The sequence below is a fragment of the Myripristis murdjan genome, chromosome 17 (genome assembly GCF_902150065.1).
Source record: "Myripristis murdjan chromosome 17, fMyrMur1.1, whole genome shotgun sequence".
NCBI classification, from domain to species: domain Eukaryota; kingdom Metazoa; phylum Chordata; class Actinopteri; order Holocentriformes; family Holocentridae; genus Myripristis; species Myripristis murdjan.
The window spans coordinates 33,552,745-33,568,441 of record NC_043996.1 but is presented as its reverse complement, the minus strand read 5'-3'; the positions used below and the strand labels follow the sequence as shown (position 1 = coordinate 33,568,441).

Genomic DNA, 15,697 nt, shown 5'->3' with positions numbered 1-15,697 from the left:
CTGATGGTTCAGAGCCAGGGACAAGAGATACTAGCTGAAATCTCTGACAGAGCTGGTTCAAATTTTGTCTAGTCTGGTGGCAAGGAGTCGCAGGCGTGATATAGGCTATCACGGCCTGGACCCTTGGCCCATTGCCTTTTGGTGGCAAGGAGCCGCAGGGGTGATAAGACCTATCACGCCCTGGGCCCTTGGCCGTCTAGCTCAGGCAGTGTACTGAGCCTGTTGTTATTTTATGTTATTTTATATTTTATGTTACTGTATTTTATTATTGCTATCATTCTAAATTTTTATTTCCCTTTTTATTGACTGTTTTTATTGTTTTAATTTGTGTCTTGTTGCTTTTAATGTTTCTGTAAAGCACTTTGAATTACCTTGTGTTGAATTGTGCTATATAAATAAACTTGCCTTGCCTTGCCTTGCCTTGCCTTAACACTCCACCACTCAGCACCTTAACTGTTTATTTATTATACATCACCCAGCACCTTATTATTTATTATCTATATATTACATCCTAGGTTAATATACATTCACACTGTTTTTCAGACTGGAGGGGAAGTGGTGATTCCTTAAGAGGTCGAATCAAGTCGGTTAGTTCCTGAATCCCAGTACCGGGCGTCGGGTTCTTAGTTTCGTGGTTTCGTACTAACTCTCCTTATCTATGCAATCATGTATATACTTAATTTCATCTGTTTCATATTCATTCATGTATATTTTTAGTTTTTAGTCTTTATAGTCTTTATTGTATATATTTAGCCTTTATTCTATTTTATTTAACTTTATTATATGTTTCTACTGTTGCTGCTGGAACACCAGAATTTCCCTGGTTGGGATCAATAAAGTATATCTATCTATCTATCTAACTTGGTTGGCCTCTCTGGGAGTGTTTGTCTGCTTCTGCTCCTACATATCAGAAAGAAAGTTAGTTTTGTTACTGACTGTACAAACGTTTTTCACACCATTATATATGTCCAATCATCGACTGTGGCCACACCTACAAATGATGAGGATAGACCATCAAACAAGTCATTCATAGAGAACAAGAGGTTAAAGAAACACAAAGCAACGAGGGGAGGGACAGATAGAGGGAGGAGCAAACCTGTCAAAGAAATAGGAAAGAGGAGAGGAAGTTCATGGCCACTGGTGTTAAATACTCACAACACAAGCAGTTTGTCTCTGTAAGATGGTGTTGCTGCTGATTGGTGTGTTTGGTCCTTTGTTTCTGTCCTCACTATCAGGTAAACAACATGATGCTTCACTAAACCTTTAGATTCCAGTAATCCATGAGTGTTTCATTCCTAAAATATTCTGAACAACAACACACACAGTTATCTCTTCCTTCAGGTGTCAGCTGTGAGGAACTCACTCCAGTCGAGAATGAAGAGTTCAGTTTGGAAGGCAGCAAAGTTACTCTGTCATACAAATACGACAAAACTGCTGCTTCAAATGATTACTTCTTCTGGTATCGACAATATCCAGGAAAACCACCAGAATACCTCCTGATGATCACAGGGTCAAACTTTACAACAAGAGCAGAGTCTCTCAAATCAGACTCAGGAATTTCTACTAAACTGTCTGAAGACAAGCGTGGTGTGGATCTGGAGATCTCCTCTGCTGCAGTGACACACTCTGCTCTGTACTACTGTGCTGTGAAGCCCACAGTGACAGGAAACACACAGTCTCTGTACAAAAACCTGACAGCCAACAGCAGAAGCTGCACTACACTGCAGACACAGAGCCCTAGGAGACATTTTCTTGTATTATCAACTTATTTCAAAATGCACTCATTCAGGATTCTTGTCTGAGTGAAACCCTCAGTTTTAAAAGGTAATCTTACTTATTTACTGATCAAATCCACCACAGAAAATGACTTGCAGAGGCGTTGCTGCTTCACAAATGAACCCAACAAGTTGTTCTGTGCACATGGAGTGTCTGCTCAATCGACGATTCCTCATCACACAAACTCACTCATCACATGGTCAGTGGTACAAACTGTAGAAAATGACAATTTCTCCAAAGTCAACCTCTTGTCTACACAAACCCAGCAGATACCAGCATGTTTCCCATCTCAAAACATGAGTTGAACTCTTCTCCTCCACTAGAGGGCGACATGAGCCAGCAGGCGTTGCTCTGTTGTTGCCCTGTTGGACCATTCTGTCATTAAAAACTGCTGCCATGAAGAGAACAACTCTCACACTGAATGCTGAACATCAGCTAGTTTCTCCTGTTGCTTTAGACCTTGTTGTAGAGATGGAACACTGGCTGTGGATTATTCTTGCTGCACTTCTCTTTGGTATGATAGACAGCATCACACTTTGATCCACCTGTTTCTAGCAATATAGAAAGCTTTCTCCAGCTCATCAAGCTCTATTTGTTGTTGATGTGCAGATTCCACAGGAGCAGAACATGGCATATCTGCTGTCATTTGTTAGCTTGGAGATAACTCCCTGTATGCTACAGGCTGACATCAGACAGCAGGCAGTGAAAAGCCACACTCATCTACATGTCTGTGTCAAGCAGTCATGCACAAACTAGTCATGTTGTGATCTCAGCTCCAGTCAACTCTCTCAACACTTGAGCTGCTGCTGGCCATAGAGGAACACTGGACACTGGACATTTTCCACTGTCTTCTCCTTTCAGCCTCATGGACAATGTTAGTCTAATGGCTTGATTTTCTCCACTTTTTCCAGGGCTAACAGCTGCAGACGACATCTCTCCTGTACAAGATGAAGTCAGTGGGACAGAGGGGCAATCTGTCACACTCACCTGCTCCTATCAAACAAATGATGATGAAATTTTGCTTCACTGGTACAGACATCAGTCTGATCAGGCTCCTCAGTTTATACTGTATAAAGGAGCCAAGTCATGGAGCAATTATGAACATATTCCTAATAATCGTTATGGATCCAGAACAAATGACACATCCACTGAACTCACCATAACAGGCCTAACCCTGGCAGACACAGCTCTCTACTACTGTGCTCTAGACACACAGTGACAGAAAGTCTACAAGAGGCTGTACAAAAACCTGAACACAGATATCTCACTATTCTTCAAAGAGGAGGGAAGTGGAATTCAAAGCACAGCTTCATATCAGATGGATTGTGGGAACTCATGCTTTATCAGAGCCACTGTGGTTCCAGCTGCTAGTCAAACACTGTGGGAGGACTCACATGCTCAGCAAATACAAAGCAATGACTAATCAGCTGGATGAGGCTACAAACAGACTGTCTAATGAAAACCACATTAATCAAGCTGTGGTATATTTTACACTAGTAGTTTATTATCATTTTACACTCATATGTTAAAACATTTATGTACATGATATTTTTATGTTATATACTATTCAATAGGTATTTTTCAGATACATTTCACTAAACATATCGTCGATGCAAAGGTTCAACAGCAGTGGTGGCCGGCCAATAGAGGGCGCTAGGGCGCCGCCCCACCACTCCCAACATCCTGCAGTAGACATGAATAAAAATTACTTTGAAATATATCCTTTGGTATATTTTAAATGACCAATCCAGCAAGTTGAGTATTATATAGTTACTGACCAGTTAGTAAAATGTATAATCTGCGACAAAATGTTGGTATAAAATGTTCCACGTTGTCTAAAGTTCCTGATAGGTTACTGACTGTCACCTGTTTGGGCACAAGGATCTTTTTGCTTGACTCTGGTATTGAGTTGGACATGCGCATTACGCTCCTCTTCAATACAAGAGCTGCCTTGGGCGCATTTTTCCTGCGTTCAAGCTAATACACACCACCAACCTCTTGGGGGCAGCAACGCGTAAACCTCACAGGTGAAACTGACATACCGGCACACCTGCCATCACAAATGAATGAAGAGTAGAGAGAAGAAGATGACGAGCGTCGTGAGTGAAAAGTAAACAGACAGTAAATTCATTAAGGAAAAAGAAAATTCAGTTAAATCCCTGCACAATACACCATCTGAGAGAAGAAGAGCGCAAGCAAAGCAAAGAATGAAAGAGCTTGGACATGATCAACCTGATATCAAAATTACACAGGAATCAAAGGACAGAGGAAGACGATATACCAGGTCACCTTGTAGGAGCTGGTTTACTGAAAAGGCTTGGCTAACTGAATATAATAATGGTAACTTATTTTGACATAGTATTATTATATTACACTGTTTAGTTATATTATAATTTCATTACAACATTCAGTTGTGCAAATTAAAAACGCCTTTCATTGACATAAATATACTCTATAGATATTCTATAGATATAATTTAGTGTATTTTATTTTTTATTACTTTTATTGGGCATGCATCATTGTTTTCTTTTTTTAATTGATCCACTTCATTTATTTTGTTACTTGTGTTTTTCTAATTTCTCTAAACACACAGACGTCTCCTCATGTTCAGGAGTATATTTTGTGAAGTCGACCATCACTCCTGCTCGATGACTGGACAGCCTGCTGCTGGAACACAAGAATTTACCAGTGTGGGATCCATCCATCCATCCATCCATCCATCCTTCCATCCACACATCCATCCACACATCCATCCATCCAGATATCCATACATCCATATATACATCCATAAATACATCAAAATAGTTAAAGCATTTGACCTGGACACTTTACTGTACATTTACTGTGAATCAGTGATTCTGGATTTTTAGGACACAAGAATTGCCAACTCAACTATTATCTTTTTAAATCCTTCATAAGAATAAAACCTCACTTTCAAATGAATTTCACTCCATCAATCCTTTAAATGTTGTTCTGTTTTGTGCATTCTGCAGTTTGTTATCCTGTTTGTTTTGATTCATTTTTCATATTATTTGTTGTTCATGATTTATTTTAACAAAACACAATGTTTGTTTAAGTTAGATTTTGTGCTGCTCATCCTAGATATTATATTAATGGGTGTGAAATGTATTGACTGGACTGTATGCTTATTGTTATGAAGTCAAATTCTTGTACATTGGTTTAACTTTCTGGAAAACATTCAGTGTGCCTGCAGTCATATTTTTGGGGAAAAAAACAACTGCAGAAACAATTTCCAGTAGCGTGGCATCAAAACAACACCAACAACTGAATTCTGCTTCAAATCATCAGATAACAAACTGCTGTCATCCTGCCCGGTATCTGTTTCTCCACAGAAACATTAAATGCAACGTCTGTGTAGGATCTCAGTCATCCGGGTCACGGTTATCCACGTGGGGTTGAACTGAGATCAGCTGGACTATTTGTAGATTCTTGAAGACGTTTGACTTCTCATCCAAGAGGCTTCTTCAGTTCTAACAGACTGGTGGGGAGTCCCAGGTATTTAACCTGTGTGGGGACGTTGTCCAGGTGGTTGAAACTACTGGAGCGTCAGTGCTCCTTCCTGTTGTGATGACTGGCGTTAGTGTTGGTGGAGTCACCTGACTTCAGGAGTGAAGGACGCTGGTTAGAGTCTTCCAGGAGTGAATGGTGGTCGTTGGGATCACAAGAGGTCAAGGGTGTGTGGTTGAACTTCCTGTGAAGGGTGACAGTACAGCGTTGTAGGTTGGAGGCAGATGGTGTCTGAGACCTCCTCCTCTGTTGACAGATGGTTTCTCTATCTTGACAGAGATCGCTTCCTTCTCTCCTCTGTCCAACCATCTGTCCTCTCTATCCAAGATGTGGACATTGTGGTCCTCCAAGGAGTGAACCTTTTCTCTCTGTTCAACATTTATGGGCATCTCTATACGCAAGTCCTGTTCACATTCAGAGACATGGAAAATCAACACTAAATCAGAATATTCCCTGCACTGGTGAGCTCTTTTATATTATAAATAAAAACATGTTCTGATGAGGTGAAAGGATTTTATGACTGAAACAAAAGAGCAAAACTTTAAAGAAAACATCATTAGAAAAGTCATTAAAAGCTGTGAAACTGTTGATGTCTGAAACAGACCTCCATCTTTTCCCATCTTGTCACCATGGAAACGGCTTCAGGTCCAGGATGAGTGGATGTGTAGCTCCTCCTGCTGACTGCAGAGGAGGCTGCATGGCAGAGAGCTGTTTTATTCCCAGCTGTGAACATCAGACCAACCACAGCTCATAAAAGCAGACACACCTCATTGAACAGAAACATATTCCACATTCTGCTCTCTAACCATGGCAATACACTTTGCACTTTTACTCCTGTCAGCTCTTGTAGGTACGTAAAGGTTTTCACAAGACAAACTGGAACACAACAAGGTCAATTAAAAACTATATTCTGGATTTAGTTTTTCTTTTGAACTGGAATTCACTATTCAGTGTCTTTTGTATATACAAGCTCAAGACAAAGAAAACAGCAGCAAGTCATCAATGAATGATTTTGAAACTAAACTCTCCATGTATGTTTTTCCTTCAACAGGTGACACATTTGCAGATGATATTACTGCCATCAGAGCTGAAGTGTATTCATCTCAGGACCTCAGTGTCACTCTATCCTGTAACTATTCAATTAAAGTTCAAAATCTCCAGTGGTATCGACAGTATCCTGGATCAGCACCTCAGTTCCTTCTCCTGATCACAGACACAACAACTCCTACTGTAGTGGAAGCAAAACCTCCAATCCCTCGACTGTCTGTTCAACTGAACCAGAAGAGAAATGGAGTGGATCTGGAGATCTCCTCAGCTGAAGTGACACACTCTGCTCTGTACTACTGTGCTGTGCAGCCCACAGTGACAGGAAACACACAGTCTCTGTACAAAAACCTGTCGTGTCCTCACAGAGTATTTACACAATTCAGTTCCTCCTGATATTGAACAACAGCGCCACCAAGTGGCGTTATCGCATCAGCACACTGACATGTTGCACTGACAAACTAAGACAGCGTCACTCTGATGTTTAGTAATTACCTTGGTGCTCAGTGATGAAATATATATAATTCAATTTCAACATGTGTTTAATTATCATTATTTTTCAAGATGTTGGCACTTGACAGGGATGTCCTTTATCTCCACGATTATTGAGACTACAGTTGTGGATGTGATCTAGTGGTGGAGCTCATGTCATCTCCAGGATAACTCACAGTCATTTTAATACTTGTGATGTGTCTAATTTTTCCTGTGTCTTTAATAACAAATAAAGGCAGAGGAAAACTGAATTTTCAAAATAAAGTGTTAATGTAAACATAAGGTAGGCGAAACCTTGCGATCTTAATCAACCTACAATATTTGGATGGAATTTGTTTTTTTTCTGATAAAGTTTCCTTGATTCAAGATTAAATTTTACAAAGACTGCTGACAGCATCAGCACAGTTTCTCCTTTGAATGAAACTTATGGATTACCTAAAATCAAATCTTTAAATCCAATCAATTTCAATAATCTTTGCACTTGTGGGAAATCATAGAAGCAAAGATAAACAATAAATCAATAAACATGAGTGAGTCCATCGATCCTCAGAGTGACATCATCATATCAAGAACTCACTGCCAGATCCCCAAATCTGACAGACCATGTGAAACATGAGGAAACAAAAAACAGTAAAGTCTCTTGTTTATGAAGTTTCAATGAACTGTTCACAGTAATGTCAGTGAACATATAATTATAAAGATGAATATTCTGACTGAATGAAAATGGCAGAGTAATCTGGTGGAGGTAGCAGTGAAAGAGATTCTCCCATAACTGAAAGGTCAGAGGTTTAAACCCCTCATGAACTTCTCTGGAGAAGAACCAAGGTGAAATATCCACCCATCCACTTCCAACAGCCACTGATTACAATTTAAACAAGACTTCCTCAACAAATGATGAAGGTGAAGGACCAATGATGTGAAGGCCCAGATCCATCAGAGCATCAATGCTCTTCCTCTCTCTCCTCCCCTCTCACTGCAGACATGAAACACTGGCTGACAAACATCCTGATTCTGACTCTCTGGAAAGGTAACTTAAAACCTGAGCATTTCTTCTTCTTTCATTATTCATCCTCATTCATTCATTTCTTGCTCTGCGTTCTCTGTTCTTCCCCAGAGTGTAAAGGAGAAGACAGAGTGATCCAGCATGGAGGAGATGTTATTGCTATTGAAGGAGAGTCACTTACACTTGCTTGTACATTTGAGACTACTGACAGCAACCCCTATTTGTTCTGGTACAAACAAGAGGTGAATGATTTCCCCAAGTTTATGCTGCAGCGCTACACCTTTGGAGAAGGAAATAATGCTGCAGAGTTCCCGAAAGAGAAATTTGATGCTCAAATCAACGACACATCAGTTCCTCTGAGAATCCAGAAGCTGCAGCCGTCAGACTCTGCTCTGTACTACTGTGCTGTGAGGCCCACAGTGACAGGAAACACACAGTCTCTGTACAAAAACCTGTCGTGTCCTCACAGAGTATTTACACACTTCAGTTCCTCCTGCTATTGAACAACAGCGCCACCAAGTGGAGTTATCGCATCAGCACACTGACATGTTGCACTGACAAACTAAAACAGCATCACTCTGATGTGTAGTAATTACCTTGGTGCTCAGTGATAAAATATATATAATTCAATTTCAACATGTGTTTAATTCTCATTATTTTTCTAGATGTAGACACTTGACAGGGATGTCCTTTATCTCCACGATTATTGAGACTACAGTTGTGGATGTGATCTCGTGGTGGAGCTCATGTCATCTCCAGGATAACTCACAGTCATTTTAATACTTGTGTTGTGTCTCATTTTTCCTGTGTCTTTAAAAACAAATAAAGGCAGAGGAAAAACTGAATTTTCAAAATAAAGTGTTAATGTAAAAATCAGGTGGGCGAAACCTTGAGCTCTTAATCAACCTTCAATATTTGGTGGAATTTGTTTTTTACTGATGAAGTTTCCTTTATTCAAGATTAAATTTTACAAAGACTGCTGACAGCATCAGCACAGTTTCTCCTTTGAATGAAACTTATGGATCATCTAAAATCAAATCTTTCAATCCAATCTATTTCAATAATCTTTACCCTTGGGGGCAATTATAGAGGCAAAGTTAAAAAATAAATCAATAACCATGACTGAGTCCATCTGTCCTCAGAGTGACATCATCATATCAAGAACTCACTGCCAGATCCCCAAATCTGACAGACCATGAAAAACATGAGGAAACAAAAAACAGTAAAGTCTCTTGTTTATGAAGTTTCAGTGAACTGTTAACAGTAATGTTAGTGAACATATAATTATAGGGATGAATATTCTGACTGAATGAAAATAGCAGAGTAATCAGGTGGAGGTAGCAGTGAAAGAGATTCTCCCATAACTGAAAGGTCAGAGGTTTAAAGCCCTCATGAACTTCTCTGGAGAAGAACCAAGGTGAAATATCCACCCATCCACTTTCAACAGCCACTGATTACAATTGAAACAAGACTTCCTCAACAAATGATGAAGGTGAAGGACCAATGACGTGAAGGCCCAGATCCATCAGAGCATCAATGCTCTTCCTCTCTCTCCTCCCCTCTCACTGCAGACATGAAACACTGGCTGACAAACATCCTGATTCTGACTCTCTGGAAAGGTAACTTGAAACCTGAGCATTTCTTCTTCTTTCATTATTGATCCCCATTCATTCATTTCTTGCTCTGCATGCTCTGTTCTTCCCCAGAGTGTAAAGGAGAAGACAGAGTGATCCAGCATGGAGGAGATGTTATTGCTACTGAAGGAGAGTCACTTACACTTGATTGTACATTTGAAAGCACCAACAAAAACGCCTATTTGTTCTGGTACAAACAAGAGGTGAATGATTTCCCCAAGTTTATGCTGCGGCGCGACACCTTTGGATCAGAACATAATGCTGCAGAGTTCCCGAAAGAGAAATTTGAAGCTCAAATCATCAACACATCAGTTCCTCTGAGGATCCAGAAGCTGCAGTCGTCAGACTCTGCTCTGTACTACTGTGCTGTGCAGCCCACAGTGACAGGAAACACACAGTCTCTGTACAAAAACCTCTGGAGAAGTTTAAAAACGTCCATGACAGCAGCAATGGCATTTGAAGGGGAGGAACCATCAGGAAACACAAGGGGCTGAATAGTGACAGGAAGCTACAGAAAGACCAGGGAACTAGCAGCTTTTCATTTTACACTTTGTTCTTCTGTCATTCAACATGTTGTCATTTTACTTTCTGTTTCTGGTGTGTATTATTAAAGGTAAGACACACTTCAAATCACTTGGTATACAAACAAAATGTCAGATGAAACTAATTCTTCATGAGTCTGGTTTGGTTGCAGCTGATTAACCCAGTATGTCAAATGTAATCTGGTTCATTGATTAAATCCATGACTGAGAGTCAAATCTGTTTTTGCAGATGCTGATTGTGGAGATCTCACTCCTGTCAAGGATGAAGTTTTCAGTTTGGAAGGCAGCAACGTTACTCTGTCATACAAATATTCAGAGAAAGCAGCTGCTGGTGATTTCTTCTTCTGGTATCGTCAAGATCCAGGAAAACCACCAGAATTTCTTCTGTCCACTACAGGATTTAAAGAGTCAGCAGACCCAAGGATTTCTACTAAACTGTCTGAAGACAAGCGTGGTGTGGATCTGGAGATCTCCTCTGCTGCAGTGACACACTCTGCTCTGTACTACTGTGCTGTGAGGCCCACAGTGACAGGAAACACACAGTCTCTGTACAAAAACCTCTGGAGAACTTTAAAAACGCCCATGACAGCAGCAATGGCATTTGAAGGGGAGGAACCATCAGGCAACACAAGGGGCTGAATAGTGACAGGAAGCTACAGAAAGACCAGGGAACTAGCAGCTCTTCATTTTACACTTTGTTCTTCTGTCATTCAACATGTTGTCATTTTACTTTCTGTTGTTCATATGTATCATTGAAGGTAAGCCGTGTTTTAAATAATTTAGTGTAAATGTAGTATGAAAAAAATTTCCATGAATGAACCTCACAGTCTGGTTGTGTTGAAGTCGTTCAACCAAGTGTGTCAGATGTATTCTGGATTATTGTTTAATTCTATTAATGTGAGTCACATCTATGTTGGCAGATGTTCACTGTCAAGATCTCACTCCAATCAAGACTGAAGAGTTCAGTTTGGAAGGCAGCAAAGTTACTCTGTCATACAACTACTCCAAAGTTGCTGAAGGCGACGATTACTTCTTCTGGTATCGACAAGATCCAAGAAAACCACCAGAATTCCTCTTGATGATCACAGGAATTGAAAAGTCATCACAGATCCTCACATCAGACCCAAGAATTTCTACTAAACTGTCTGAAGACAAGCGTGGTGTGGATCTGGAGATCTCCTCTGCTGCAGTGACACACTCTGCTCTGTACTACTGTGCTGTGAGGCCCACAGTGACAGGAAACACCAAAGCTCAATACAAAAACCTCTGGTGCAGAAATCCAGAATGCAAAGGCAAACAAATACTCTGCAATAAACACTAGAGGGAGACAAATACTATGGATTTCCAACAGTCTGTTGTCTTACATTTCATTTTCACAGCAGAAATGACACAAACTCTTAAAATCAGTCAAGTTAAAATACTACTGTTGGGTGTAGAATTTAATGTGAACTAAAGTACATGAATTAATAAGAAATATCAAATTAGTATAAATATGTTCTATAGAAATACAGAAATGTTATCATACATATAAACTCTTAGGTACACAGCACAAATCGTATGAAATATTCACAAATTCCTTTTCCATATTCACAGTGAAAACGGTGATTGAATGCTTCATGTCTAACATTACTTTATGTAAATGAAATGATCCAGGAGTTTGGGTGAATTTGTTGGCACGCACAAAACATATTTGAAAAAAGTCAGAGAGACAGGAAGGAAGAAAACATTTTTGTCATTATCATCCATGCTGGCCAGTTTACTGGTTTGTTTTCCATAAAACTCCTATCTTTTTAGCTCCGCCCATTCAGGGTTACCTCAGCCAATAGCATTACTGCCCACAGAGCAAACATATTTTACAGCTACAACTCCAAGTTGCTGGATTACAAGGGGAGGGGCTGTGCAGCAGAGAGGCTCATGACTTCCATCCTTCTGGCTTTCACACCAAAGACATGTTGCTTTATGTCTGTTTGCTTTCAGCAAACTTTATAGGTGAGTTATACACCTGTCATCAAAGTGTTATTTAACTTACAGTGGATATAACACATATATAGCCTGAATTAAAATCTCTGGTGTAACCCATTGATTTTTCAGCCATGGCCTCAGGGAACAGCATAAACCCAGAAGCTACTGAGGAACATGTTGTAGAGGGAGGAAACATCACCTTCACCTGCAAATATGATGGGAACATCTACAGTATCCAGTGGTACCGTCAATACCCGAGATCCAGACCAGAGTTCCTGCTCTCCATCACAGAAGGAAGATCTGTCCATGAAGCTGTTCCTGGTTTCTCAGCTCACATTGACAAACATGAGAAGCGTGTTAGTATGGAGATCCCTTCCACTGCAGTGACACACTCTGCTCTGTACTACTGTGCTGTGCAGCCCACAGTGACAGGAAACACACAGTCTCTGTACAAAAACCTGACAGACACTGAAGCTACAACAGTCACAGATTCACATCATCCTCACGTTCTGGGAGCAACTTATTAAGGAAAAATGCTGAAGAGTAAATGATGGTGTGCAACGACGCTCCCTGAACGCACCTGACGCTGCGACGCTGTGACGCTGTTTCCTGCTTCGTAAGGTCGCTGCTACCTGTTCTCTCTCTCTCTCTCCTGTTCAAACTAATATTTAGCCAAACATATTACGTCTCTTCTGTAGCTGGTAGATTTTATAACTTGATTACCTTGCTATTGTGATAACCCTGCTACTTCTTCAGAGTCGATAGACTAGCGGAGCTAATCGCACTCTGTTTACTGGCTTATGTACTAGCACTAGCGTTAGCCTAGCTGTTAGTTAGCTCTGTGTCGCTGCAGTAAATCCAGCCTTGGACAACGATGGTGTGCAGTGACTGCTCCTCTTTCTCAGATAGGATGTCTCTACTAGAGAGACGTGTCCGTGATTTAGAGCAGCTACTTTCAGCTAGGAATACGCTAGACATCACGGGCACTCCAGATAGCCTCAGTCCCGGGCCTGATAGGCGGCCCGCTAGCGCTAGCACTAGCTTAGCCTCGTCGGCAGAGGCGGCGGGGTTTGTCCCTGTTAGCCGGCGTGGGAAGGCTCGCAAGAGCAAGTCACCGGTTGTGGGGCCCGGTTTGCGGTCGCCCCTCCCGACTGCAAACCGGTTCTCGCCCCTCTCCAGCCCCGTTGGTAACCCCGTGGGCCAGCGTGTCTCTCCCGCTCCTGTTGACAGGGTAGAGCAACGCACGCTAGTGATAGGAGACTCCATCACCCGCAATGTTAGACTAGCTTCGCCAGCTGTGGTTCATTGCTTACCTGGGGCCAGAGTCTCCGACATAGAGGATAATCTTAGGGTGCTGGCAGCATCGAGGAAGAAACAGGGGACCCAGGCACACTGCACCAGTAGCTATAAGAACATTGTTATTCATGTCGGCACCAATAATGCTAGGATGAAGCAGTCAGAGATCACAAAAGCTAGCTTAGTCAGGACACTTGAGCTAGCTGGAAAGATGTGTCGGCATCGATTAGTTGTCTCTGGTCCCTTACCGGTGAGGGGTAATGATGAGATGTACAGTAGGTTAACCTCGTTGAACCGCTGGCTGGCCCGTCACTGTGCTGAGCACGGTTTTGGCTTTGTGGATAACTGGCCTTCCTTCTGGGGCCGCCCTCACCTGCTGAAAGCGGACGACCTTCATCCTACTGGGGAAGGCGCCGCTCTTTTGTCTAGTAATATAGATAGAGCTTTAGCTTCTGTTTGACACTAGGGATTTAATACTCGGCAGGTGGCAGGTGATTAGAGAGCCTGCTAGGTATAGAATTAGTGTGGGTGTGGAGTCATCTAGTGTAGGTAATGTGATTGGTCAGGATATCTCTCATAGTATAGATAATCAGACTACTGGCTTGGCTTACGACATGGAGACAGTCTCCCTACCCCACTGGCCCACTCACAGTCTCCTGGTTGGCCAGTATATGAATCTACAAACTACCCCTTCTACTGTTGTGGTACATTCCTGTAACAAAGCACCTTATAGACTACAAAACCATACTCCTCAAGCGATTAAGCCTGTGCTTACTCATCGTCCTAAGCGTAAAGGTTTGGGACGGTCAGCTAATCACACTAGATGTTTGGTCCCTATTAATACCTCAGCCAGTGGAGGGTCTTCAGATCTGCTCACCACTGGTTGTGGCAGCAAGAACCTAAAATTTGGTTTTATAAATATTAGATCTCTGGCTACCAAAGCTTTACTTATAAATGATCTAATTCTTGATCATGGATTGGACATGATTGGTCTGTGTGAGACATGGTTGAAACCAAATGTTTTCCTGCCCCTAAATGAGGCTACTCCACCTAAGTACTCCTATGCCCATGTAGCCCGGGCTCATAAACAAGGCGGTGGTGTTGCCTTAATTTACAGAGATATCTTTAATTTTACATCTAATCTGGAAAATAAATTTAAATCCTTTGAGGCTCTTGTCTTGAGTTCATCTTCCTCAGCCATGCATAGCCTTTCTCCATTTTATATGGTGGTGATCTATCGACCGCCTGGTCCTTACTCTCAGTTTTTAGATGAGTTTGGTGAATTTTTGTCAGGCTTAGTTACCCATTCTGAACAGATCTTGGTTTTTGGAGATTTTAATATCCGTATAAATAAGGCTGATGATCCACTGAATAAAGCATTTTCAAATCTTATTGATACATTTGGATTTACTCAGTCTGTTCAAGAGGCAACTCATTGCAATGGTAATATCCTTGATCTGGCCTTGTCTAAAGGGATTGTTGTTTCTGATCTGACTGTCTTATCAGCCACCTCTGCTGTGTCAGATCATTTTCTTATTAAATTTGAGGCATCACTGGCCTGTCCTGTTAGTGGTGGCACAGATGTAATCACTAGTCGCCATATTGGTCCCTCTGCTGTTGCTGCGTTTAGCCAGCAGTTGCCTGGAGTTTTGGCTCCTCTCACTGTAGAGACAGGCTCTGTTGAAAACCTTACTAGTTCCCTCAATGTGGCCCTCTCCAGTCTCCTTGATACAGTTGCCCCGCTCTCTACCAGACCGAGGCGACTGAAGAGATCCACACCCTGGTTTAATGAAGAGATACGAGCTTTGAAGCAGGCCTGCAGGAGATTGGAACGACAGTGGCGAAAATCTAAGTTAGTAGTTTTTTACCTATCCTAGCATGATAATTTATTGAAATATAAGCGCGCCCTAGCTGTGGCTAAAGCAGCCTATTTCTCCCGCTTAATCGCCACTAATAAATATAATCCTAGATTTCTCTTTGAGACAGTAGCAAAGCTCACAAAAAACAGCCATCTGCTACTAGCTTATCACTTACAGCAGATGATTTTCAGGACTTTTTTGGCAACAAGGTTGAGGAAATCAGGCAAAAAATTAATTCTGAATCCGCTGCAGCTCCTGCGGACTCATTGGCAGTCACTAGCTCACCAATAGTCCCTACTATCTCGGTTTTTGAGGCTGTCTCACTTGATACCTTATCTAAGCTTGTGATAGCCTCTAAACCGACAACCTGCTTTCTTGATCCGCTACCTGCCAAGCTTTATAAAGAATCCTGGCCTTTACTGGGCTCTACAATGCTAGATATTGTTAATTTATCTCTTAGTACTGGCATTGTGCCCAGCAGCTTTAAGACAGCTGTGGTCAGACCGCTTTTAAAGAAACCACATCTTGATTCTAGTTCTCTAAATAGCTATCGCCCAGTTT

At 41.5% G+C, this 15,697-nt stretch overlaps 1 protein-coding gene across 1 annotated transcript; it reads left to right on the top strand.

The window, feature by feature from the left end:
- The first annotated feature begins 13,891 nt into the window (after nt 1-13,891).
- On the top strand, nt 13,892-15,402 carry LOC115375383 (uncharacterized). The gene has a single exon (XM_030074791.1). The coding sequence runs from the start codon at nt 13,892-13,894 to the stop codon at nt 15,152-15,154; it is 1,263 nt and encodes a 420-aa protein (XP_029930651.1). The 3' UTR covers nt 15,155-15,402.
- Nucleotides 15,403-15,697: the final 295 nt, after the last annotated feature.

Excerpts from the sequence above, each read along its gene's own strand:
- LOC115375383 (XM_030074791.1), top strand. The coding sequence starts at position 13,892 with ATGGAGACAGTCTCCCTACCCCACTGGCCCACTCACAGTCTCCTGGTT.